The sequence below is a fragment of the Hemitrygon akajei genome, chromosome 24 (genome assembly GCF_048418815.1).
Source record: "Hemitrygon akajei chromosome 24, sHemAka1.3, whole genome shotgun sequence".
Classification (NCBI taxonomy): domain Eukaryota; kingdom Metazoa; phylum Chordata; class Chondrichthyes; order Myliobatiformes; family Dasyatidae; genus Hemitrygon; species Hemitrygon akajei.
The window spans coordinates 24,383,031-24,409,250 of NC_133147.1; the positions used below are offsets into that span (position 1 = coordinate 24,383,031).

A 26,220-nucleotide genomic window follows, 5' to 3' on the forward strand; every position below is an offset into this window, starting at 1 on the left:
GCTCGTGCATCAAAGAGTTGACAGTAATGTTTTTATTGACTTAGTCTATGTATTGTAGCCCATCACCCCTATCTCGGCATGGGCTTCGCCTCTCCCTGGCCACTTCCCACGCTCAGTGCACAGTAGAGACCATATCAGAGTCGGGTTTACCATCACTCAGATGGTAGAAGGTTGATCAGCCCTGTGACTTCCATGGATTTGTGCTTTTCACCACATAACATCATAATCTTCGAGGTGACGATCCTTTCTCTCCCAGGGACGAGGTCTTAGGCGTTTCTGTAGCTCTGGGTTTTTATGGGGCGGGTTTGCTAGCCCGGTGCCCAACCCTCTTACTTTTGTGGCCAGGCTTCGCACTGTCCACGTCCGTGGCAGAGTTCACATTTGCTATCAGTGAGTTATAGACCCAATGACTTGGCCTCCACAGCCATTTGTGGCGATGAATTCCACAGATTCACCACTCTCTGGCTAAAGAAATTCCTCCTCATCTCCATTCTAAGGGATGCCCCTCTAGTCTGAGGCTGTGTCCTCTAGTTCTAGACTTTGCTACAATAGGAAACATCCTCTCCACAGCCTGTCTATCAAGGCCTTTCAACATTTGATAGGTCTCAATGAGATTCCACCCCTTCCCCTTCATTCCTGTGAATTCCGGTGAGTACAGACCATGAGCCTTCCATCGCTACTCGTATGATAATCCTTTCATAAGACCACATGATAGAGGAGTAGAATCAGTCCATTATGCCCATCGAGTCTGCTCCGCCATTTCATCATAGCTGATCTATTTCTATCCCTGCCCAGATCATTCCCGCCAGCCATTGGAACCCTCTGCAAGGCCAGCACGTATTTTCTTAGATAACAGGCCCAAGGCTGCTCACCACTCTCCAATTCACTCTGACCAATAACCTTATAAGCCTCAGCATTACATCCTTGCTTTTAGTTTGCAGTCATCACCACTGACTCAATCCACAAGTTAACCTTTAAAGAATCCTGCACGAGGACTCCCAAGTCCCTTTCCGTTTTTCTCCCCGTTTAGAAAATACGTTTTTATTTCTTCTACCAAAATGCATGACCATACACTTCCCTACACTAGGTTTCAATGAGATCCTCCTTCAAATCCTCCCTCTCCCAGGGATGTGTTCTGTGGAGCTTCCGTTGGTGTTTCTGTAGCTCTGGGCATTTACAAGATAGAATTACGAACCCCGTGCTCAAACCACCTCCTTTCGCAGCCCACGGTGGAGTTCAGATTTGCCATCACGGAGTTATAATGACATGGAATTCATTGTTTGGGGGTAGAAATACAGTGCAAGTAGATAAAATTACCATAATTTACAAGCAAAACTGCAAAAATAATAAGGTGTAAAGTGTTCATGGGCTATTCAGAAATCTGATGGAGAAGATGTTCCTGAATCATTGCATATGGGTCTTCAGACTTCTGTACCTCCTCCACGATGGTAGTAGTCAATTGGCATCAAAACCTCAGAAGATCCATCCTGGGCCGAATATATTGATGCATTTATGAAGAAGGCACACCAGTGGTTATATTTCATTAGGAGTTTGACGGGATTTGATATATCACCAACAACTCTAGCAAATTTCTACTGATGTACCCTAGAGAGCAGCCTAACTGGCTGCATCATCGTCTGGTGTGGAGGGGCCACTGCATATGATTGGAAAAAGGTGCACTGGGTTGTAGACTCAGCCAGCTTGATCGCGGGCATAACCCTTCCCCACCATCGAGAGCACCTTCAAAAAGTGGTGCCTCAAGACGCTGGCATCTAACAATGAGGACTCTCAGTGTCCAGTATGTGTGTGTATATATATACCACACTCTTGAGTAAACAAGTTCCCCCTAGTGTTACCCCTAAACTTTTGCCCCCTAACTCTCAACTTGTGTCCTCTTGTTTGTATCTCCCCTACTCTCAATGGAAAAAGCCTATCCACGTCAACTCTGTCTATCCCCCTCATAATTTTAAATACCTCTATCGTCCCCCCTCAATCTTCTACGCTGCAAAGAATAAAGACCTAACTTGTTCAACCTTTCTCTGTAACTTAGGTGCTGAAACCCAGATAACATTCTAGTAAATCTCCTCTGTACTCTCTCTATTTTGTTGACATCTTTCCTATAATTCGGTGACCAGAACTGTACACAATACTCCAAATTTGGCCTCACCAATGCCTTGTACAATTTTAACATTACATTCCAACTCCTATACTCAATGCTCTAATTTATAAAGGCCAGCATATCAAAAGCTTTCTTCACCACCCTATCCACATGAGATTCCACCTTCAGGGAACTATGCACCATTATTCCTAGATCACTCTGTTCTACTGCATTCCACAATGCCCTACCATTTACCATGTATGTCCTATTTTGATTAGTCCTACCAAAATGTAGCACCTCACATTTATCAGCATTAAACTCCATCTGCTGTCTTTCAGCCCACTCTTCTAACTGGCCTAAATCTCTCTGCAAGCTTTGAAAACCTACTTCATTATCCACAATTTACCACAATTCAATTTGCCACCCCATCATCCAGATATGCCCTCCTGGGAAAAGTTATAGGATGCTGAAAACACACACTTAGTGTTTTAGGAGCAACATCTTCCCCTCTGCAATCAGATTTCTGAGCACTATCTCGTATGTAGGTATGTATATATGTGTGTGTGTATATGTATATGTAAGTTTTATGCATTGTTGCCACAAGACAACAATTTTCCTGACATGCAGTACTGTTAAAAAGTCTTAGGCACACATATATTTAGCTAAGGTGCCTAAGACTTTTGCACAGTACTATATTAATTTTGTGTATTGCACTGTACTGCTGCTGTAGAAAAAGACAAATTTCATAACAATTGAGTTATGATAAACTTGATTCTAATATGGCTCTCTATTGTGGACTGAGAGTGGGAAGGGAGCAGGAAGCACCAGAGAGACATTCTGTAATAATCAATCATCCAATTGTTTGGAATCAAATGACCTTGCCTGATGTCTCAGGGCTGATTGTGCCTGCACCTCTCTCTGCCCCTGGCATTCCTTCTGTGCCACCTGTCCCACACCCCTCCTGCGATGCTCCACCCTCGCTGTTCCCAACGTCTTTTGCTCCCACCGCATTTAGAAACTCACTCTCCGTTCTAGTTTGACATACAGTACCGTGCTAAAGTGTTGGGCACCCTAACTACAGTATTTGGGCCTGAGGCTTTTTTCACAGTACTGTACGCCAGTGACAATAAACCTATGACTTGTTCTGATGTATCTACCTCAACCATTGCCTCTTTCAACTTTTTTTTCACATCAAGAGTGGTAGGTATGTGAAACGAGCTCCCAGAGGAAGTGGTAAAGGGAGGTACATTTGCTGTGTTTAGCAGACATTTGGACAGGTAAGGCCATTAAGACGCAGGAGCAGATTTGGACCTTTCAGTCCGCTGAGTCTGCTTTGCTGTTCCATCGTGGCTGGGTTTATTTTCCCTCTCAACCCCATTCTCCTGCCTTCCCATCTCCCTCTTCCACCTGGAACACCGTGAATAGTTCCCATCTCCCTCTCCCAATCCAAAGTTTCCGTCTTCCTCTTACACTGGAAGCAACTGTGCACAGTCCCCAAGTTCCCTCTGCCATTCCATCATGACTGATTTATTTTCCCATTTTTCTGCCTTCTCCCCATAACCTTTGATGCTCTTACTAATCAAGAACCTATTAACCTCAGCTTTAAATATACCCAATGACTTGGCCTCCACAACCATCTATGGCAATGAATTCCACAAGATTGGCTATTCTTTTGCTAAAGAAATTCCTCCTCACCTAAACGGACGTTCTATTCCATGGCTGTGTCCTCTGGTCTAACACTCCCCACTATAGGAAACATCCTCTCCACAGCCATTCTATCCAGGCCTTTCAGTATTTGATAGATTTCAATCAGGTCATTTTTCTAAACTCTAGTAGAGTACAGTCCCAGAGCCATCAGACACACCTTGTACATTCCCGAGTTCATTCTCGTGAACCTCCTTTGGACCCTCTCCAATGCCAACACCTCATTTCTTGGGTAAAACAGTTCGCAATGCTCCAAGTGTAGGTGCCATCTACAAATACACTGAGGATGTTGGCGGAATCCCAAATAACAACGAGAACGCGCTTGGGAGGTTGATAAGACTGCCCTAGGAGTATTGGGCTCAGTTTTGTTCGCCCTGCTATGGTCAACGTGGCCCAGAGCCATCAAACACTCCTCATATATTAAGCCTTCAAGAGGACCACAAGCAACACACACAAAATGCTGGTGGAACGCAGCAGGCCAGGCAGCATCTATAGGGAGAAGCACTGTCGACGTTTCGGGCTGAGAGCCTTCGTCAGGACCACAACCTTGTTGTAGGGTTTGGAGGCTTGCGTGCCTCAATGACCCGGATAGCTATGTTGGCTGGAGGCAGGGTTTTATTCTTTGGCTCTTGGTAGGGGCACTCCTAGATTGGTACCCCCATTCCTCCAGGTTTGGGAACTCAGCTCAATGCTAACAATCCTGACTGGTCAAACAAAATTGTTACGAAAATACTTCGGTATTCCTGAGTCTCCACCCTGGCCTTGCATGACTGACGTAGTGAAAACCGAGAAGCTACTGACAGTGTGAACACCGCCAGGGATGAAGGATCTTCATTGCTGCCCTAAACACCAGCGGTGTAAATGGGCAGTAAGTATCGACAGGAAGGCTTTAGAGCAGGGGTTCCCAATCTTTTTTATGCCATGGACCCCAGCTTGGGAACCCTTGCAAGGCTAAATCCAGGAAAGTGAGAACAGCTAATGTAAGCAGCTTAGATGAGCTGGTGTACAATGCCTGTTAGCCAAGGAATAATTCCATGGCGCGCACACCTCCTGCATAGACACGTACCTTGTAAATCTTGTGCGTGTTTAGACACAGTGATTTTTGTCTCGTTTCACTTTCACCTTTCTCGAAACCTGCCTCTGTGTCTGTGCAACCCACTTCCTCAACTCCAGCCTCTGTCTTTGCTCCTCTCCTTCCCTCGGTAGGAAGGCCGGGTGTGTGTTAACTCATCCCCAACGCCCCCCCCCCCCCCCCCCCACCCAACCTCCCACTACACCTGCGACCAAGATGCAAGAGTGGTGCTGCTGAGGTTGGCCAAGTGACATTACACCAGAATGGTCCTTGGCTTCATTCCAGGATTAGGTATTCACCGGAACATAAAGGGAAGAGCAGGAAATCTCATGCAGAATTCCAGCACGGATCCGCAGACTACATAGAGAAGGATAGCGCCTTCAGCCCACGATGTTTTGCTGACCTTTTAACCTACTCCAAGATAATTCGAACCTTTCCTTCTCGCATAGCTCTCCAATTTTTTCTTTTATCCGTGTGCCTCACTAAGAGTCTCTTAAACATCCCTAGTGTTTGGGACAAGAAGGGAGAGTGAGCGAAAGCACCAGAGTATTAAATGGACCAATTGTTTGAAATTGCCTCGTGTCTCCATGCTGGGTGTGTGCCACCACCAACCCCCCTGCGCCTCTGACACTCCCGCTCCACGTTGACAAATTCAGTCCTGTGTGAAAGTCTTAAGAAATATAGTTTCAACCACTCTGACAACTTTTTTTCCACTCCGAAGGTGGTGGGTATATGAAGTGAGCTCCCAGAGGAAGTGGTAAAGGCAGGTACAATTACAGTGTTTAACTGACATTTGGCCGGGTAAGGCCATTAAGACATAGGAGCGGAACTAGGCCATTCAGCCCATCGAGTCTGCTCTGCCATTCTATCATGGCTGATTTATTATCTCTCTCTGTAACCTCTGACACCCTTACCAATGAAGAACCTCTGCTTTAAATATACCCAGTGAAGTTGCCTCTACAGCTATTTGTGCTAATTGACAAAGTTCCTTACCCTTTGGCTAAAGAAATTCCCCCTCATCTCTGTTTCCTCAATTTTTAATCCATAAAAGACAGAAGCAGAATTAGGCCACCCTTGTTAAGTCTGCTCTGTTGTTTCATAATGTCTGATTTATTTCCTTCTCAACCGCATTCTTCTGCCTTCACCCTGTAACCTTTGATACCCTGACTAATCAGGAACCTATCACCCTCTGCTTTAAATTTACCCAGTGACTTGACCTCCACAGCTGACTGTGGCAATGAATTCCACAGATTCACCACCTTCTGGCTGAACAAATTCCTCCTCATCTTTGTTTTAAATGGACGCCTGCGCCCCCCCCCCCCCTTTTCTGAATCTACCCACTGGTCTTAGATTCCCCCGGTACTGGAAACATCCTCTCTACCGTCCACAGTATCCAGGCCTTTAAATATTCAATAGATTTCAATGAGAGGCCGCATTCTTCTGGTCTCCAGCGAGTACAGGCCCAGAGCCATCAGACAGTCCTCACATGTTAACCCTTTCATTCCCGGCATCATAGTCGTGACCCTGCTGTAGACCCTCTCTCCAGGCCAGCACATCCTTTCTTAAATAGAACTGCTTACAATACTCCCAAGTACAGAAATCATCTGCAAGCATGCAGATGACACCACAGTGGTTGGCAGAATCTCAATGGTGACGAGAATGTGGGGTATTGTGCCCAGTTTTGGTTCTCCTGTTATATGGAAAATGTCACTATGGCCCAGAGCCATCAAACACTCCTTGTACGTTAACCCTTTCACAAGCCTTTAGAAAAGGGGTTGCCAACCTTTTTAATGTCATGGATCCCAGGTTGGGAACCCCTCCGTTATAAGGATATGGGTCAAATCCAGGCAAGTGAGACCAGCTAAAATAGACAGATTGAATGAGTTAGTGTACAGTGCCAGTTCTCCCAAGAATCATTCTGTTGCACACCCACCTCCGTTTGGACGTGTACTTCGTAGATCTTGTGCATGTTTAGACAGTAATTTTTTCCTGTTTCACTTTTACCTTCCTCAAAGCCTGCCTTTGTTTCCGTGCATCCCATTTCCGCAGCTCCAGCTTCTGACCTTGCTCCTCTCCTTCCTGTGGTAGGAAGGCTGAACACTGGCTTGCCTTCACACCACCCCCCCCCCCTCCCTCTGGGACCAAGGTGCAGGAGACAGGCCGCCCTCGGGGAGAACTCCACGTAGAGCTCTGCGTGCAGTGTTGTTGCTGGTGTCGGCAAAGCCAGACCGGTCCTTGGCTTCATACCAGGACTGGGTGTTCACCAGAGAATAGAGGGAAGAGCAGAAAGTCTCGTGCAGAATTCCAGCACTGATTTCACAGACCACAAACGCGAGCGTGGAGCTGCACAGTACAGGCCCTTCAGCCCGCACTGTTGTGCTGACATTTTAACCTACTCCAAGATCAATCTAACCCTTCACTCTCACATAGTCCTCCATTTTTCTTTAATTTGCATGTCTGAGAGTCTCTTAAATATCCCTAATATATCGGCCTCTGCCACCTATGGTAGGGCATACCATGCACTTGCCAATCTCTGTACTGAAAAAAAAATCAGCTACCTCTGACATCTCCCCCAGTATGTTTCTCGACTGACCTTGAAAGGATATTCTCTGGTATGAGAAAAAAGATGCTGTCTGTCCACTCTTTCTATGCCTTTTTGTAATCTTATACACCTCTATCACCTCCTGGGTGGCAGGGTGGAGATGCGCCTCTACAAAGGGATGTACAAGGTGCTCCTTCCCTGTGTAGCATCTGCTTAGTCCCCTGATCAGGGTCGTGTGAATCCATGGGAGCAGCCAGTGCATATCAAAAGGCCTGATTATGTGGCTACTGACACCGGGGCAGGCAATCTCTGAAGGGTATTGATAATGGCTGGGTTCACCCGTCTTGTAAAGTTGCCGCCCCGAAGAAAATGGCAAACCATTTCTGTTGTAAAAATTGCCAAGAAAAATGGTCAAGAACATGGTCACCTGGATGGCAGATAATGATGATCAACCATATCCACCCTGGGAAAAAAAAGGTCCCTGGTTGCCCACTTGATCTATGCCTCGTATCATCTTGTACACCTCTATCAAGTCATCTGTCATCCTCCTTTACTCCAAAGAGAAAAGTCCTAACTCTCAACTCTTCCTTAGAAGATTCTCTAATCCAGGAAGCATCCTGGTAAATCTCTCTGCACCCTCTCTATAGCTTCCACATCCTTCCTATAATGAAATAAAATATGAATTTTCCTGTAATGAAAATTATTATATTAAAATTATATTTTCATTATACTGTGGACTCCAGTTAATTGGGACTCTTTGGGACCAATGCATGTTGGCCCAATGAAGCAGCTGCACCAATTCGCCGAAGGTTCATGGAAATAGTTTTAAAAAAGGTATAAAAATGATGAACTACTGTTTACAAACTTGCTCTCTGCTCCAAGTCGGCAAATACAGTATAGTGCAAAAGTCTTGGCACCCTAGCTTTATATATGTGCTCAAGACTGTTGCACAGTATGGAGAGGAGTAAGCAGTTAATGTTTCGGGCCTGAGATTCATTCCCCTCCCTTGATGTTGGCCAACTTACTGAGTTCCTTCACCATTTTGTGTGTGTTGCTTGGTGAGCGTCATTGAGAATCTTGGTTGGCATAAGGGCCAAAGGGACTGTTTCTGTGCCTTACATCCCGTTGGTCCTCCACCCATGATTTTGGGCCCCCTCCCACTCCAGTAGCCCCTCTCAGGAACATTAGAATAAACAATAGAAGATTTGTATCTCCCAGTCTTTCCTCTGTGACCTTCCCACTAAACTTGACGTGTCAAAATTAGATTCTCCAGATGCTAGAAATCTTGAGGAACTCGCACAGAATGCTAGAGGAACTCAGCAAGTCAGGCAGCATATATACTTAAACCCATTACCCTGACTATGGCAAAGGCCACCAACAGCAACTTGTCAGAGTCCTCTGTCCTGGGCCAGTCTTTCAAGTTGTCCCCAGCTGAAGCCCATCTTTGAAGATTCTTCCTCTCCCAGGTTCGTCTGTGGAGATTCTGTTGTCGTTTCTGTAGACCTGAGCATTTACGTGATAGAACTGGTAACCATATGCCCAACCCTGCTCCTTTTGCAGCCTGGCTTGGGACAGTCCATGGTGGAGTTGGGCAGCATCTATGGAGGGAAATAAACAGTTGCCGTTTGGTGCCAAGACCCTTTATCAGATCCAGTGCTGTCTGTTTATTCTGCTCCATAGATGCTTTCTGACCTGATGAGTTCCTCCAACATTTCATATGTGTTGTTAACGAGCGTTAGCACATTTAGAACAGAGAAAAATATTTTAATCTATTGTAGTGCCAAGTCACAGTGATACTGTACTGAGGTAGTGACTCAGATTGTGCAGTTTGGCTCAGGAAGTCGCAGTTCAACGTTGTGGTATGGATTAGGGAACACTATTTAATTTGGTTATAACATACATTTACACTTTGTCCCTAATAAAGCCACTGCATAAATGTTTATGGTCATCTGCTGCTGTAGCCCATCCACTTCAAGGTTTGACGTGTTGTGCGTTCAGAGAGGCTCATCTGTTGTAATGTGTGGCTATTTGAGTTACTGTCAGCTGAAACAACCTGGCCATTTTCCTCTGAACATTAACAAGACATTTTCACCCACAGAACTGCCGCTCGCTGGATGTTTCCTGTTTCTCGTACCATTCTCCGTACTCATTCTAGAGCAGGGGTTCCCTCTTAATAGAAACATAGAAAATAGGTGCAGGAGTAGGCCATTCGGCCCTTCGAGCCTGCACTGCCATTCAGTATGATCATGGCTGATCATCCAACTCAGAACCCTGTACCTGCTTTCTCTCCATACCCCCTGATCCCTTTAGCCACAAGGGCCATATCTAACTTCCTCTTAATAGAAATATATTAAGCTTTTTCTATTATAACCTTTTTCTTTTGCCATAGACCAATACCATTAAGCAAGGGGTTTGCGAACCACAGATTGGAAACGCCTGCTCTTGAGACTGTTGTGCGTGACATTCCCAAGAGATCAGCAGTTTCTGAGATGCTCATCTGGCACCAACAATCATTCCACAGTCAAAGTCACTTAGACCGAGTTTCTTCCCCATTCTGATGTTTGGTCTGAACAGCAGCTGAGCCTCTTGACCATGTCTGCGTGCTTTTATGCATCGAGTTGTTGCCACGTGATTGTCTGATTAGATACTTGCATTGAGAAGCAAGTGTGTAGGTGTCTCTAGTAAAGTGAATGCTGAGTATAAATCTGAAATTTGAAGGAAACCGCAGTCTGTTTTGTGATATTTTAGTAATATGTAGACACTTGGGAAGCCAACGATTTCTTCATGGCAGAGCCACCACTAACAGTGAATGCTTTAAATTAAGAATCCTTTGTCAGAATGGAGAAAGAGGGATTAATTAAATTAGTGGTTTTAGGTTGCCAAAGCAGTGGTTGGAAGAGTGAATAGGTCAAAGGGAATATCCGTGAGTTGCCATAGAGATCTGTTGTTTCGTTACCAGGGGCAACTGTAGTATTGGAGGAAGTTGGCTGAGCTTGTATTAGGCAAGTCCCTCGGGCGAGATGGAAGGCATCCTGTGATTTGGCAGGACATAGAATGGACATGGAGATGTTTCTATCAGAGGGTGAGTCTAGGACCAGCGGACACAACCTCAGAATAGAGGGACGTCCACTTAGGACAGACAGGAACTTCTTTAGCCAGAGGGTGGTGATTTTGTGGAATTTGGGAAGGCCTGGTCAGATGGGAAAGGATACAGGGACAAGTTAGGAGTAATGGGGTTAGAGGGAAATAGATCAAGATCCAGAGCAGGCTTGATGGGCTGAATGGCCTAATCCTGTTCCTATGTCTTGTAGAATCACTGGCTGGAACAAGCTTAAATTTTCAGGATTGTTTAAGAATGGAAAGTGCCTGAATTTTACGCACCTGTCAAAAACAAGGCAAAGTATAGACTGGGTGGCTCTAGTCAGTTTAATCTCAGCAGTGGGAGAACTTCCTGCACCAATTTTTTAAAAATTGAGATACAGGGTGGTATAGGGCTTTTCAGCCTTCAAGCTGTGCCACACTACTCAGCAGTCCCTCAGTTTATTCCTGGCCTTATCACAGGACTTTTTACAATGGCCTATTCAGTTGCTAACTGGCATGTCTTTGGACTGTGGGATTCCTCACCCAGAGGAACTTGCATTAATTAGGATTCTCTGGCATAGATTAATTGGTGGCTACTCACATTTGAGGTGGTTCTATGGTGAGGTAACGCTCGGAGGTGGTAAGAGTATCATACTGGATGTACTGTACGTGGGCTTGTAGAAGACTTTTGACAAAGTGCCACACAACAGGCTTATCATCAAAGCAAAAGCATCTGAAAAGTTCAAATTAAATTTATTATCGAAGTATATGTCACCGTTTACTATCCTGAGATTCATTTTCTTACAAGCATTCACAGTGAAACAGAGAAATAGAATAGAATCAATGAAAAGCTACACACAAAGTCTGCCAGCCAATGTGCAAAAGAAGGCAAAGGGTGCAAATGAGATATAGGAGAGGAATTAGGCCATTCAGCCCATCAAGTGTGCTCTGCCATTCGATCTCAAACCCATTCTCCCTGTAACCTTTGATACTCTGACTACTCAAGAACCTATGCAAAAACAATACCAAGAACATGGGTTGTAAAGTCCTTAAAAGTGAGTCTGTAGGTTGTGGAATCATCTCAGTGTTGAGGCGAGTGAAGTTATACACGCTGGTTCAAGAGTCTGATGGCTGAAGGGTAATAACTGTCCCTGAATCTTGTGGGTGGGACCTATGGTTCTTGGATGGTGGGGGCCCTTGATGATGGATGCTTCTTTCTTGTGCTCAGAGGTGGGGAGAGCTTTAATTGTGATGGACTGGGATTTTCTGTTCTCGGTTTGAAAAATGTGTTCTCCTGTAAATGATATGCCGGGGCTGGGGATATGTGTGGAGTAGTTTATTTGGTTATGTTAGTGATACAATGTGGAACAACCCCTTCTGTCCCAATGAGCCACACCGCCCAGCGCCCCTGGACTAATCACAAGGCGATTTACTATACAATATCTAGTAAATCTAACCGGTCCGTCTTTGAACTGTGGGAGGAAACCCACACGATCATGGGGATAACGTACAAACTCCTTACAGACGTTGCGGGAATTGAACCCCAAACTCTCAACTCCTCGAGCTGTTATAGCGTCTCGCTAATTGCAACGCTACCGTAGCACCTCAGACAAGAAAGGTTGAGGGAGGTACGTGAGCAACATTTAAAAAAACAACTCTTGGACAGATACACCGATAGCGAAGGTTTAGAATGATAAATAGCACAGTCTCAGATAGGACCCTTGGTCTGGAGAGTCCGAGTTATTTGGAGAAGTTGGCCAGGGTAGATTTTTATTCCTTAGAATGCTGAAGACTGAGGAGCAATCTCATGGAAATGTTTTTTTTAAATTGTTAAGGGTTAAACACGAGATTCTGCAGATGCGTGAAATGACGTCTGTCCTGATGAGGTGTCTCGGCCTGAAATGTCGACACTTTATTTCTCTCCATAGATGCTGCCTGACCTGCAGAGTTCTTCTAGTGTTTTGTGTGTGTTTTGCTTATGATGGGCAGTGATAAGATGGACGGTGATGGTCTTACCCCCAGTGTAGGGGAGACCAAAATTAATGGTGAAAGGGGAATGTTTAAAAGGGGATGGGGTAGTTTTTTCATGCCTGGGGTGGTATGTGGAAGCAAGCCAGAGGAAGTGGTTGAGGCAGTTACCATTGGATCAGTGTTATTCCCTGTAGAGACACAGTGGCCAAATGGCCTAATTCTGCTCTATGTCTTATGGTCTTATCTGTGCTTTTTCTAGCCCCCCCCCCCCCCCCCCCCAACCCAAGACAGACTGGAAACTGGACGCAAGAACCAGATCCACACACACTTCCCTCTCTCCTGCACGCCAGCGGCTGTTCAAACACCCCCTCGTACTCGTGCGTCAGATGTCCGACCACATCCTGTCTGGGGGCACCTTGCGTGCAGGGGGAAGTGCAGCAGTTGAACTGAGCTGAAGCCCTCCCCCAGCAGGCTCAGCTCAGGCATGAGACCCGACCACAGCCCAGCACCGGCGACCAGCTTCTTCTGCAGGCTCTGCACGACTTTCGTGTTCATCTCAGAGTCACGGAGGCAGGCCCTGTTGCCCAAACTGTCTGTGCTGACCACTCTGCCATAAGATGACAAAATATAAGAGCAGAATCAGGCCATTCTGACCTTTAAGTCTGCATCATGATTTAATATCCCTCTCAACCCCATTCTCCTCTCTTCTCCCCATAACCTTTCACGTCCTGGCTAATCAAGAACCTGTTGACCTCTGCTTTAAATATATCCAACGACTTGGCTTCCACAGCCATCTCTGGCAGTGAATTCTACAGACTTGCCACCCTCTGGCTAAGAAAAATCTGCCTTATCTCTGTTCTGAAGGGACATCCCTCTTTACCAAGGCTATGCCGTCTGGTCCTAGACTCCCACACTATAGGAAACATCCTCTCCATGGTCACTCTGTCCAGGCCTTTCAATATTTGATAGGTTTCACTGAGGATCCCCCCCCCCCCCATTGTTCTAAACTCCAATGAGTACATCAAACATTGTTCACACATTAACCGTTTCATTCCTGGGATCATTGTTGTGAACCTTCTCTGGGCAATTTCCAATGCCAGCTCATCTAGCTAAGGGCCCAAAACTGCCTCACATTACTCCAAGGGTGGTCTTTCATTGATTCTGTTATGTTTATTCTATAGATTTATTGAATATACCCAGAAGAAAACGAATCTCAGGGCTGTATATGGTGATATATATGTACTTTTGATAATAAATTTACTTTGAATTTTGACCAATGCTTTATAAAACCTCAGCATTACAACCTTGCTTTTAATATTTTAGTCCTCTCTCTTTCTGTCTAGCTGTGGCCTACATAAGATGATAAGGAAGTTTAAATCAAAGGAAGAGGGCATAATAAGGCATTATTTGGAAAGAAAAGGGCAGCTGAAACGTTGGGTTGAGATGTTTAATTCCGACTACATGGAACACCACGGCATGGTGGTGTAGTGGTTAGCACAACATTTTGCAGTACAGGCGATGTGGGTTCCTGACACTGCCCGTAAGGAGATTCCTCCCACAGTTCAAAGGTTGGTAGGTAATTAGTCATTGTAAATTGTCCCGTGATTAGGGTCAGATTCAATTGGATGTTGATGGGCGGTGTGGCTCCAAGGATTGGAAGAGCCTATTCCACGCTGTATCTCATTTAAATAGATAAGTAAAAACAGGCCCTGATCTCTCTCACACAGGAGATTCCATCCAGAGTAATACACAGAAAATGCTGGTAGAACTCAGCAGGTTAGGCAGCATCAATGAAAAGTGTTGTGTATCTGATATTTCAGTAATGCCCGAGTAATCTTGTATGTGTGTATTATATATCTAAATAGATTATTTATGCATATATAAAATATAATTAATGTTAAGCTTTCTTGGTCATTTAAATAATTCTTTACAGGTTATATGTAAAGATATGTGAATTGCATATGTCATGTCATGATGCTACCTTGTGATACATGCATGCTCGCTTGAAGTAAACACGAAGTTAGATTCACATTTCGGACTCCTGTGTCTTCCTTTGAAGTAGTTTAATATTATGAAGTTACAAAGCATAACAGAAATGAACACACACAAAATGCTGGAAGAACTCAACAGTACAGGCAGCATCTGCGGAGATTAAGTTGACTCTTCAGGCCGAGACTCTTCAACAGGACTGAGAAGGAAGGGGGAAGATGCCAGTATAAAAAGGTGGAGGGGAGGGGAAGGAGGATAGCTATAAGGTGGGTGGGTAAAGGTAAAGGCTGCAGAAGAAGAAATCGGATAGGAGATGAGAGTGACCATGAGAGATGAGGAGAAGGCAGGAGGTGATGAGTGGAAAGGGTAAAAGGCTGGAGAAAATGATAGGAGAGGAAAAGATCTTGGGAGATGGGGAAGGAGGAGGGGTACTGGGGGAGGTGATAGGCGGATGGGGGGTAGAAGTTGGAGGCCAGAGTGGGAAAGCCAGCATTTTTCTCTCAGGGATAAAATCTCTAATATTAGAGGGCACACATTTACAGAGAGAGTCTCAGCATTTTGTGTGTGTTCCTTCACCCCATGATGTAGTTCTGAACTAATTATACTGGTAATTAAGACTTTAATCTAATCCCTTCTGCCTACACAATGTCCATATCCCTCAATTCCCTGCACATCCATGTGCTTATCTAAGAGTCGGTTAAATGCCTCTATTGCATCTGTCACCACCTCCACTGCTGGCAGTGTGTTCCAGCCATCCACCACGTTCTGTATTACAAGAATAAACTTGCCCCACATCTCATCTTTGAACTGATAAACACAGGAGGTTCTGCAGATGTTGGCAATTCAGAGTAACACAGAAAAAGCTGGATCAACTCAGCATTTTGGGCACCATCTATAAAAATGAATAAACAGTCGCTGTTTTGGGCCGAGACCCTTCTTCGGGACTGAGAAGGAAAGGGGGAGAGGTTGGGAGGCTAGCTGGCAGGTGATAAGTGAAGCCAGGTGTGTGGGAAAGGTAAAGGGCTGGAGAGGAAGGAATCTGATAGGAGAGGACAGTGGACCATAGGAGAGAGGGAAGGAGGAGGGGAACCGGGCTGGGGGGCGGGGGGGGGGGGGGGAGTAATAGGTAAGTGAGGAGGTGAAAGGTCAGAGTGCAGAGAAAGGGGCATGATGGGAATTTTTTTCATGGGAAGGAGATGGATTATAAGGTGTTGCTGTTCCATCCTGAGTGTGGCCTCACCTTGGTGCAATAGGAGGCCATCAACCAACATGTTGGAATGGGGATTGGAATCAGCAATTTGTGGGTGTTGCTTTGGATTTCCAGCATTTGCAGACTTTCTCGTGTTTAGAATATGAACTTAACCCTTCTCAACTTCAATGCATGCCTTGTGATATTGGACATGCACTGAGAAAAAGATCCTGGCTTTCTGTCTCTGCCTTTCATAATCTTATAAGCCATTGTCTGGTCTCCCCTTGGCCTCCATCGCTCCAGAGAAAACAAGTTTGTCCAACCTCTCCTTGTAGCACACGCCTTCTAATCTGGGCAGTATCCTGCTCAATCTGTTCCGCTCCCTCTCCAAAGCCTCTGCACCCATCCTGCAGTGGGGGAGACCAATGATCAGGCTACATTTAAGTTGATGGGTTGCTGGGTGGTGCAGCTCAAGGGGCCAGAAGGTGACAGTAACTCAAATAACCATGTGTTACAACAGTGGTGTGCAGAAGAGCATCTCTGAACGCAAAACACACCAAACCTTGAAGTAGATGGGCCACAGCAGCAGAAGACCACGAACGGCTATTTTATTAGGTACGGGAAGTACACCCTATCCTCGTTATAAGCGGGGGATGCGTTCCTCGCAGCCGACGCACAGTATGGAAAACGCATAATTTGAACAATTATTTAAGTGGAGAATATAGGGATATGTTCTGGAGGGCTTCCTAAATATGTTTTATATGTAATTTATTCACATTTTCCTACCAATACGACACAAAAGCAGTACCACAAGGCAACATTCGTATTATATTTCATCAATTTAAATTAATATTCAACGTAATAAATCATAGAGCATGGTAAACTAAGAGAGGCTTCATCTTAGTCTCCTTCGGCATTGGAACACATAAGCAGAGTCAACCTATTCTTTGCTGCCTTGAAACCTGACGCGGTTTTTTCATCCTTATGTAAGTGCGTTTCAGCATATGCTTCCAAAGAAGCCCGGTCTCGTCTGCATTAAGCACCTGTTTCGGTGTGATGCCTAACTCAGCTATCATAGCTTGCAACTGCAAAGAGTAGCGTTCAGCAGCTTCGTAGTCGGCACTAGCTTGCTCACCACGCACAGCTAAGTTGTGAAGGCTGTGACGTTTTAACAAACTTAGAAAACCATCTAAGCTAACAGTATCACTTGACACTTCCTCACTAGCCTCTGAACAAAGGCGACCATACATATCCAAAGCTTTTACACGAAGATGATCAGAACTGAGTGTTGTTTTTTTTTCTTTGTTTCATGCTCAATGTACAAACTCTAACATTTTCTCCATTTTTGTCATAATCGGGTTACGCACTTTGGTAACAATCTTTGAAGACCCTTGTGATGAATCAATCACTGCACTTTTTATTTTCTCAGCATTTTTCTTTATGTTTCTGATCGTGGACTCACCCAGGCCAAAGTAGCGTCCCAGAGCTGTGTTACCTTCACCTGACGTGGCCCTGTTTATAATTTCCAACTTTTTTTCAAGTGTTGAAGTGGTTCTCTGCCACTTGGCTGATGGCCCAGGACTTGACATAGGATGCTTAGGAGGCATAGTTAAATATTTCAGGCACAAGATCAGTAACACCGTAGGTAATAACAACAAAAGTTTTAGAACGCAAGATCGCACATCCACATGCTGCCAAAACCAATGCAAGACTGGCGGGAGTGAGACTGTGAGGCGTGCGCATGGGACTTGCATTGGCGGGAAAGCAGTGCTTCTCATCCCAACGGCCTCACATAACTGTAAATCCACATTGGCTGAAGACGCATATAACGAAGACAGGGCGCCAACAATGTGGCCAATTAAATTATACAATCATGAGAGGCATATTGGTTCATCCTTACCATGGTAGGGGATCTCAACAACAAGAAGGCCTAGATTTGAAGTGGGAGGGAAGACATTCATAAAAGGATCTGGGGGCAAAGTTCTTTTTCTTTCCCTCTCCTCTCATAGGGGTTGAGTGATATCTGGAACGTGATACCGTCTAAGCTGTGTAGGTGCATGGCCACGCAGTAACTGAAATGCTCCTGCACACATACCCTCCTTTGCTGGGCAGTTAGAATACTTTATATAACGGTAATGTAATTTTGAAGTTATGCTAATGTCATTTTGACATCTATGTTAATGTAATTCTGTAATATCCTGTAATTAATGGTGTTAATGAATATAATCGATAAATTTTCTAAATAAGTAATGTACCACAGCTTTTATGTTGAAACATTTTAGAGCTTCAATGAGTTTACATCACTGCCTCAAATTGTAACAATAAACACAGAATGGAAGTCGGTAGCTTATTGTTAATAAACCAACAGCCCGCTGAATGCCGACGGCATCTAAGTTTAAAAGTTTATGAAACATGAAAGATTTTCTTTGTTGCACTACATTTCATTTATAATCATCAGCATTATGTGCCGTGTCGTACGACGTGGGTGATCAGAGTCTTTCCATGACCATGATTTGTTTTTGGCAAATATTTCTCCAGAAGTGGTTCGCCATTGCCTTCTTCTGGGCAGTGTCTGAATTTCTGAATTTGCTCTCTATTTTGAAGACAGTCTATGCATTTATTCCTCCAACCGGAATTCCATTGCTGAGGAAGAATTAGTGATAGCCGATACTGTGCTACCTCTTCCATGTTCCCTGCCCTTCTATCCATTCTCTTCCCTGTTTTGCACAATTTAATTAGTTTTGTGGCTTACAGTAATTTTTGTCTTGCACTGTACTGCTGTTGCACACAATAAATTTCATAATGTTTGTCAGTGATAATAAATCTGATTGTGATTCTCTCTCCCCCCTCCCTCATGCGCACTCTCTCCTTCTCCCTCTGCTCCTGCCCCTACCCATCCCCTCATCTTCCCTCTTTCTCCCACTCCCCCTCTCCAACTCCCCTCTCCCACTACCCTCTCTCCCTCTACTGCCTTTCCCTCTACCCCGCCCCCTCTACCCCCTCCCACTACCCCCTCTCCCTCTACCCCCTCCCACTACCCCCTCTCCCTCTACCCACTCCCTCTAACTCCTCCCTCTACCCCTCCCCCACTACCTGTCCCCACTACCCCTCCCCCACTACCCCTCTCCCTCTACACCGCCCTCTGCATCTACCCCCCACACCCGTATTCCACCCCTCACTTTCACCCTACCCCATCTCACTTTCACTCCTCCCTCTCCCAACCATTCACCTTTCCCCTTCCCCTCCTTTCCCCTCTGTCTCTGCACCATTGTGTTCTCCCTCTCCTTTCCCCTCCCCAACCCTTGCTCTCCCCCCCTCACCCCCCAGCACCCCCTCGGAGCTGCGGGACAGCCGGCCCGCTCCCCACTCGGCCATGTGTTCGCGGGTGCAGTTTCGCCAGCAGCTGATGAGGGAACAGGCGCAGGAGCAGGAGAGACGCGAGCAGGCGGCCGCCCAGAGGCAGCTGGAGCAGCCCCCCGCCCCTGCCGCCCGGCCCATCCCCGTCGGCATGCCGACCACCGCACACGTCCCCGCCAACATCCTGAAGGTGGGTGGGGAGGGGACAGGCATCGTCACCATGGAAATGGGAGGCGGGTGTGAGGAGGGTGGAGACGCGGAGAGCGTGGGGGTAGTCTTCAAGGGGGGAGGAGGGAAGGGAGAACTGGAAGATGGGGTCATTGTCTGCTGGGTGGGAGGGAGTGATGGAGGGAGGTCCACCCTTTGGCTAAAGTAATTCTTCCTCATCGCTGCTGTAAAGGGACGCTCCTCTATTCTGAGGCTGTGCCCTCTGGTCCTCGACTCCTCCACTGAAGAAACGTGAAATGACGAAGCAGAACTAGGCAATTTGACCCCACAGATCTGCTCTGCCATTCCATCATGGCTCATTAATTATTCATCTCAGCCCCATTCTCCTGCCTTCTCCCCATCCTCTCCATATCTGCTCTATACAGACCTTTCAGCATCCAATCTCACTCCTCCCCCACCATATGTCTCCTCAGTGTCTCATCTGTGTGTGTATGTGTACGTATGTATTGTCAGTGTATATGTCTCGTGTGAGTGTGTGTGTGTGTGTGTGTGTGTGTGTGAGTGTGTGTGTGCGGGCGTGTGTGTGCGCCTTCCTTCTGACCTGCTGTGCTTCCCCTGGTTGCTCTGGTTCCGTTCTACATCCCAACGAATGTGTGGAGTGAATGGGTTAATCCTGTCGTCCTGCCGGACGCCTCTCCAGAGTGTGTGAGAGAGAGAGAGAGAGAGGGTGTGTGTGTGTGTGTGTGTGTTTGTGAGAGAGAGAGTGTGTGTGTGTGTGTGTGTGGCTGAGGGGAAAGTGGTATCAGCATAACTGGATCAACACGGAGGGCCTGCTCCAGTGCAGGATGTGCCAACTCAGCCATGTCCTTGTTCTTTTTCCTTCTGTAAACTCACATGCTGTTTATCTGCTTCTGCAGAGCCCCTGATCCTGACAGGAACTTCCTCCCGAGTGGCCAGGGGCAACTAAAGGCACGGTCTGTGAGTGTGGCCTTTAGCCTTCAGTCCTCTTTGTCCGGAACTTTCCCTGCCTGGGGCCTGCCAAGTTGTGGAAGTCATGGAGCAGTAACACATCCTTTGGCCCAAACGGAAGATGCCAACCATCCAAGTTCCCAATCTCGACTAATCCCATGTATTCATTTATTTAGAGACACAGCCAGAACAGGCTCTTCCTGCGTCAGCCAGCAACCCACCTATTTAACCCTAGCCTAACAGCAGGACAATTTACTGGGACGTCTTTGGGATGTAGAGTGTGGAGCGTGGCCAAGTGGTGAAGGCGTTGGACTAGTGATCTGAAGTGAGTTCAAGCCCCAGCCGAGGCAGCGTGTTGTGTCCTTGAGCAGGGCACTCAACCACACATTGTTCCAGTCCACCCAGCTGAAAATGGGCACCGGCAAAAAAGCTGGGGGTTAACCTCATGATAGACTGGCGTCCTATCCGGGGGAGAGTCTCGAACTCTCAGTCGTTTCACGCCACGGAGACCGGCATAAGCACCTATAAGGGCCTATAAGGCTCGGGGCAGACTTTAACTTTTAACTTTGGGATGTAGGAGGAACCTGGAGCAGCATGGGAACCTGTGCGTTCAAACCTCTTGCAGAAGGAGCAAGAATTGAACTCAGAGCACCGAAGCCCTGAGCTGCATTAGCACCATGCTGCCTGCCAAGCTACCTTAGCGTTACCTGCATTTACCTTGAATCCCTCTAAACCAGGTGTTCCCTACTTCAGGTCCATGGACCCCTTGCTTAATGGTATTGGTCCATGGCACAGAAAAGGTTGGGTACCCCTGCTCTTCTAAGCCTTTTCCATCCATGTACCTGTGCAAATGGCTTTTAAATGTTGTTGTTGTACCTGCCTCAGCCACTTCCTCATTCCATGTACCTACCACCCTCTGGGTGAAGAAGTTGCCCCTCAGGCCTGTCTTAAATCTCTCCCCTCTCACCTTAAAGCTGAGCCCTCTAGTTCTTGATTCCCCAACCTTGGGGGAAAAGACTGTGTACCCCTCATGACTTTGTACACCTCTATGAGGTCAACCCTCAGCTCTTGATTCCCCAACCCTGGGGAAAAATACCGAGTTGAACTTACCCTATAAATACCCTTAATGATTTTATGTACCTCTATAAGGTCACCCCTCAGTCTTCAATGCTCTGGAATTTAGACGGATGAGAGGGGATCTGATTGAAACATATAAGATTATTAAGGGATTGGACACGCTAGAGGCAGGAAACATGTTCCCGATTTTGGGGGAGTCCAGAAGCAGAGGCCCCTGTTCTCTGGGTAGGCCATTTAGAACGGAGTTGAGGAAAAGGTTTTTCACCCAGAGAGTTGTGGATCTGTGGAATGCTCTGCCTCAGAAGGCAGTGGAGGCCAATTCTCAGGATGCTTTCAAGGAAGAGTTAGATGGAGCTCTTAAAGATAGCGGAGTCAAGGGATATGGGGAGAAGGCAGGAACGGGGTACTGATTGTGGATGATCAGCCATGATCGCAGTGAATGGTGGTGCTGGCTCGAATGGCCTACTCCTGCACCTGTTGTCTATTGTCAACCTCTCGCTATAACTCTCTACAACCTTCTGTAAAGGGCGACATGGTAGTGTAGCGGTTAGCATCACACTGTTACGGCATCAGTGACCATGAGATATAGGAACGGAATTAGGCCATTCAGCCCATTGAATCTGCTCCGCCGTTCCATCATGGCTGATCCATTTCTCTCTCAGCCCCAGTCTCCTGCCTTCTCCCCGTAACCCTTCATGCCTGGATAATCAATAGCCTATCAACCTCTGCCTTAAATACAGACTTGGCCTCCACAGCTGCCTGTGGTAACAAATTCCACAGGTTCACCACCTCCGGCTAAAGAAATTGCTCCACACTTACCCTCTAGCTGGACGTCCCTCTATTCTGAGGCTGTGCCCTCTGGTCCTAGATTCCGCCCACCATCCTCTCCACATTCACTCTATCGAGGCCTTTCAGCTTTCGATAGGTTTCAGTGAGATCGCACCCCTCCCACCTCATTCTTCTGAATACCAGTGACCTGGGTTTAATTCCTGCCGCTGTCTGTAGGAAGTTTGTACATTCTCCCCGTGACTGGGTTTCCTCCAGGTGCTCCAGTTTCCTCCCACTTCCCAAGGATGTTCGGGCCAGTAGGTTAATTGGTCACATGGGCTGTGGTGGCTTGTCAGCTGTAAGGACCTGTTACTGTGCTGTATCTCCAAAGAAAAATAAAATCACTCAGTCCCTCCAGTCCCTGGAAATCTTCTCCGCACGTTCTCCTGTTTAATGACGTCTTTCCCAAAACAGTTTGCTGCCGGACTGTACACAGCGCTCCAAATGCAGCTTCAACAGCGTCTTGTACAACTGCAATATATTGTTCCAACAACTGTACTCAGTTCCCTGGCCAGTGAAGGCCAGCGTGCCAAAACATTTTTTCAACCGCCCTGTCGACCTGTGACACCTCTTTCCAGGCCCCTGGGTCCCTCTGTTCCACGATACACGCCAGGGTTCTAACGTTCACTGTGGAATCGCTGCCTTGGTTTGACTTCCCAAAGTACACCTCACACCCAGTTGAGGATTCAGGAGGAACGCGGTTGTGCCAGAGCGTGGCTGCTGGCTGCTCAGGGTGAGGTCACGGTGAAGATGGTGCATGCTGGGAAGTGAGCAACGGAAGGATCTGGACCATCTGGGAAAATGGCAGCTGAGATTTAATGCAGACGAGAGTGAGGTGTTGCAACTTGGAAGGACAGAGTAGGCCAGGACATATGCAGTAGGGCACTGAGGAGTGTAGTACAACAAAGGGATATGGGAATACGAATCGTAATTCCTTGATAGGGTTTTAGAAAGAGATCTTTTGGCACACCTGCCTTCATACATCAGGGCATTGAGTACAGGAGTTGGGATGTTATGCTGAAGTTGCATAAGATGTTGGTGAGGCCTAAATTGGAGTACTGTGTGCAGTTCTGGTCACCTACCTACAGGAAAGATGTGAATAAGATCGAAAGAGTACAGAGAAAGTTTACAAGGATGTTGCCAGGACTCGATGACCTGAATTACAGAGAAAGGTTGGATAGTTAGGACTTTATTCCCTGGAGCATAGGAGAATGAAGCATTTTTTTCCCCCATGAATAATTCTGTAAACAGACAAGTAGAAATGGATCCCATTTATGAGCCAATGCTGGCAAATTTCCAGCCGATGCACAGAGTTTGCCATGCAACCAATCAGTGATCAGAACCCCTCCCTATGTCACAATTGAGTTTCCGCAATAACAACCAATCAACTGATTGATAAGTATATAGAAGTCATGCATTGGGACAACACACACTGATGATGTCTTCATACAGTGATGGAAAAATCTACAAATGGATTGGCAAGATCGGAGAACATCAATCACCCGAGCTACACACTTTCCTATATTTCTATCTAACTCTCTAAATTCTCTTTTCAGGACCTCCTCCCTTTTCCTACCTGGGTCATTGGTGTCATTATGTCCCAAGACTTCTGCCTGCTGACCCTCCTCCTTCAGAATACCATGGACCTGCCTGGTCCAAAACGCCCCTGAACCTGGCCTCTGGTGTGTCCATCACGCCCACAGAATCTTGTCTCTATTCCTCTAACTGTGGAATTCCCTATCTCTACTGCAGTCCTCTTCTCCCCTTCCCTTCTGAACTAGAGTGTGACAACAGGTTTGCTGACAACAGTCCCTTCTGACTCTGTGCCAGAGACCACCCGGTTACTGTGGCTCCCTCCTGCTGGGTCCTCCCAACCCCAACAGTATCCAAAGTGGCGTATTTATCATTGAGGGGAACAGCCTCAGGCATTCTCTGCACTGGCTGCCTTTTTCCCTTCCCTCTCCTGTTAGTCACCCAGGTTTCTGCTCCTGCAACCTCGGGCGACTACCTCCCTGTAGCTCCTATCCATCCCCTCCCCAGTTTCCTATACGAGCTAAAGGTCATGGATCTGCAGCTCCCCTTCCTTAATATGTTCTCTGTGGAGCTGCAACTCGGTGCACAGTGCCGATGTGCTTATCCGGAGGGTGTCGTGGTTTCTCATGCCCCACAAACGACCAGGAGACGCAGAAGATTCTTCAAGAAGGGTTAAACTTTAATTTGCAAATCAAAGCTGAGACAGTCATTGAGCTAGTCGCTGATTGCCCACCGATCCTTGTACATAGCATTTTTTATAGCAATCTCCTGGTTTAGTTGCATTAGCATATCCAATCGGTCTATAGTTGCGTCTCACAAGTACGTCCGCCACTATTGTTTCTACCCATTGACTTAATCCTGTTCTAATCTACATCTTTTAGCTAGCCTCTCATTAACACACCATTGTCTTCTACATTCTTAAGATTTCATTCTCCTACTAAATTGGATACATGCATAGCAAATAGCAAACTCAGACTACATAATCTACATCAAAGCTGACTACATAGTTTTGGTTACACAGCAAACAATGCAACTTTTATACTCCAATAAGGGCTGGAAGTCTTGCAGAATTCTCACCTACCACAGGACGTACAAAACAGTGTGGAGCCATTCTTACTGCACCAACTGTGCACGAACAGATGAAGAAGGAGCTTCTCAGAAACTTACTTCACCCAAGCCTGTTGTCAGCGAACCTGCTGATCCAAAGCCTCCCTACTCTTAACACTGGTCCCCTCCAACAGTAGCCGCTTCGCTTGTGTCTACCTTACTTTTACTTGCCCTTGCTGATGAATCGCAATTCGACTGGGCCGGCAGGGAACAGCCGAAAGCCCACGTTGCAGTTTCTTGCAGTCATGGGGAGAGCAGTTGCTCTCTATGGTGCCTTGCCAAGTTTCTTTAGCCTCTTGAAGGGATGAGGGAGATATGAGACAAGCTTTGAACGAGGGATATTAAGCTGGCATGTATGAGAGGGGCCGAAGTGCCTGTGTTGACTGTTGTAATTCTGACCGGCTCTGGCCCCCCCTGTAGGTGCAGACTCATCTGGAAAACCCCACCAAGTACCACATCCAGCAGTCTCAGAGGCAGCAGGTCAAGCAGTACCTTTCCACCACCCTGGGCAACAAGTCGGCCGCCTCCCAGGCCGTGGCCGCTGCTGCCTCGCCCGGACCCCAGGAGCGGACGCCTTCCCGGGCCGGTGGGAGCACCCCCGGCAGCCCCATGGTCCTGCTCAACGTCGGCTCCAACACTGAGACGGAGGTGAGTGGCTGGGGAGGGAGGAAGGGAGAGGTTCGATCCTGTCGCGGAGCAAAAGTTTTCAACCCTCCCTCAACAGTGGTGGGGAGGGGTATGGGGGCTGGCGGGAGTCGGCACAGCCCTTGATTGGCGGGGTGGCAGTTTCCCACTGCGTGAATCATCTGTCTGGTATAATAGGTGGCCAGCAGAGAATCAATGGGTTGAGGGGCCTATGTCTGTGCTGGGGAGACTTGGGAGGGTGGTAGTGGTGTTTAATAGGTCAACAAGATGTCCCAGAGTTGTTTGGTCATCCTAGTTTGATCTTAACTGGGGAGTATTTTGGTTGAACAGGTACTGGGAAGGGGGAGCGGAATGGGAGGCTGGAGGGCCTCGACAGGTCCCACAGCATCTGTGTTAGTGGGGGGAGGTATTGATTTTGTGTTGAACACATTCAACTGGATTCATCCTCGACTGTCCATCAGCTTGATTGTAGCACCAAGCTCCAGCATCTCTCCTGGCTCCATCCCTACACAGAGAAGGATGGGGGAGTCGACTGGACACAGCAAGAGCTGGGGCAGGTGGAGGGTTGTTTCAGAAGGGGAGGAGTGGGAGGGTGCACATTAGGGGGCTTGGGATTGTCTTTCCAAGTGCCCAGGGTGTGAGGTGCATTGTTACACGACTGGCTAGAATGATATTCACAAGTTGATTCCCACCTCCCCTTCCCTCCATCACCTACCCCACCAACCCCTCCTCATCTTCCTTGTTCTCCCCTTCCCCTTTTCCCTCTTCTCTTCCCTTAATACGCGTTCTCCACCCCTCCCCTCCGCCCTCTCCCCTTCCACCTCCCGCCCTCCCCTCCCCCTCCCCTCCCCATCCCTTTCCCCTCTCCCCCTCCCCTCTGTCTCACCCCC

General features: G+C 47.0%; 1 protein-coding gene across 3 annotated transcripts in view; it reads left to right on the forward strand.

The window, feature by feature from the left end:
• Positions 1 to 26,220, forward strand: part of tfe3a (transcription factor binding to IGHM enhancer 3a) — a 55,645-nt gene that overhangs the window by 8,995 nt on the left and 20,430 nt on the right. The window contains exons 2-4 of one of the 3 annotated variants that reach the window (XM_073028589.1): positions 2,535 to 2,643; positions 18,974 to 19,193; positions 25,106 to 25,333. In XM_073028589.1, coding sequence (XP_072884690.1) covers positions 19,020 to 19,193; positions 25,106 to 25,333 — 402 coding nt within the window. In that variant the 5' untranslated portion in view covers positions 2,535 to 2,643; positions 18,974 to 19,019. Of the gene's footprint in view, positions 1 to 2,534; positions 2,644 to 16,166; positions 16,262 to 18,973; positions 19,194 to 25,105; positions 25,334 to 26,220 lie in introns of all 3 variants that reach the window. The other 2 variants (XM_073028590.1, XM_073028588.1) reach the window with 2 other exon arrangements.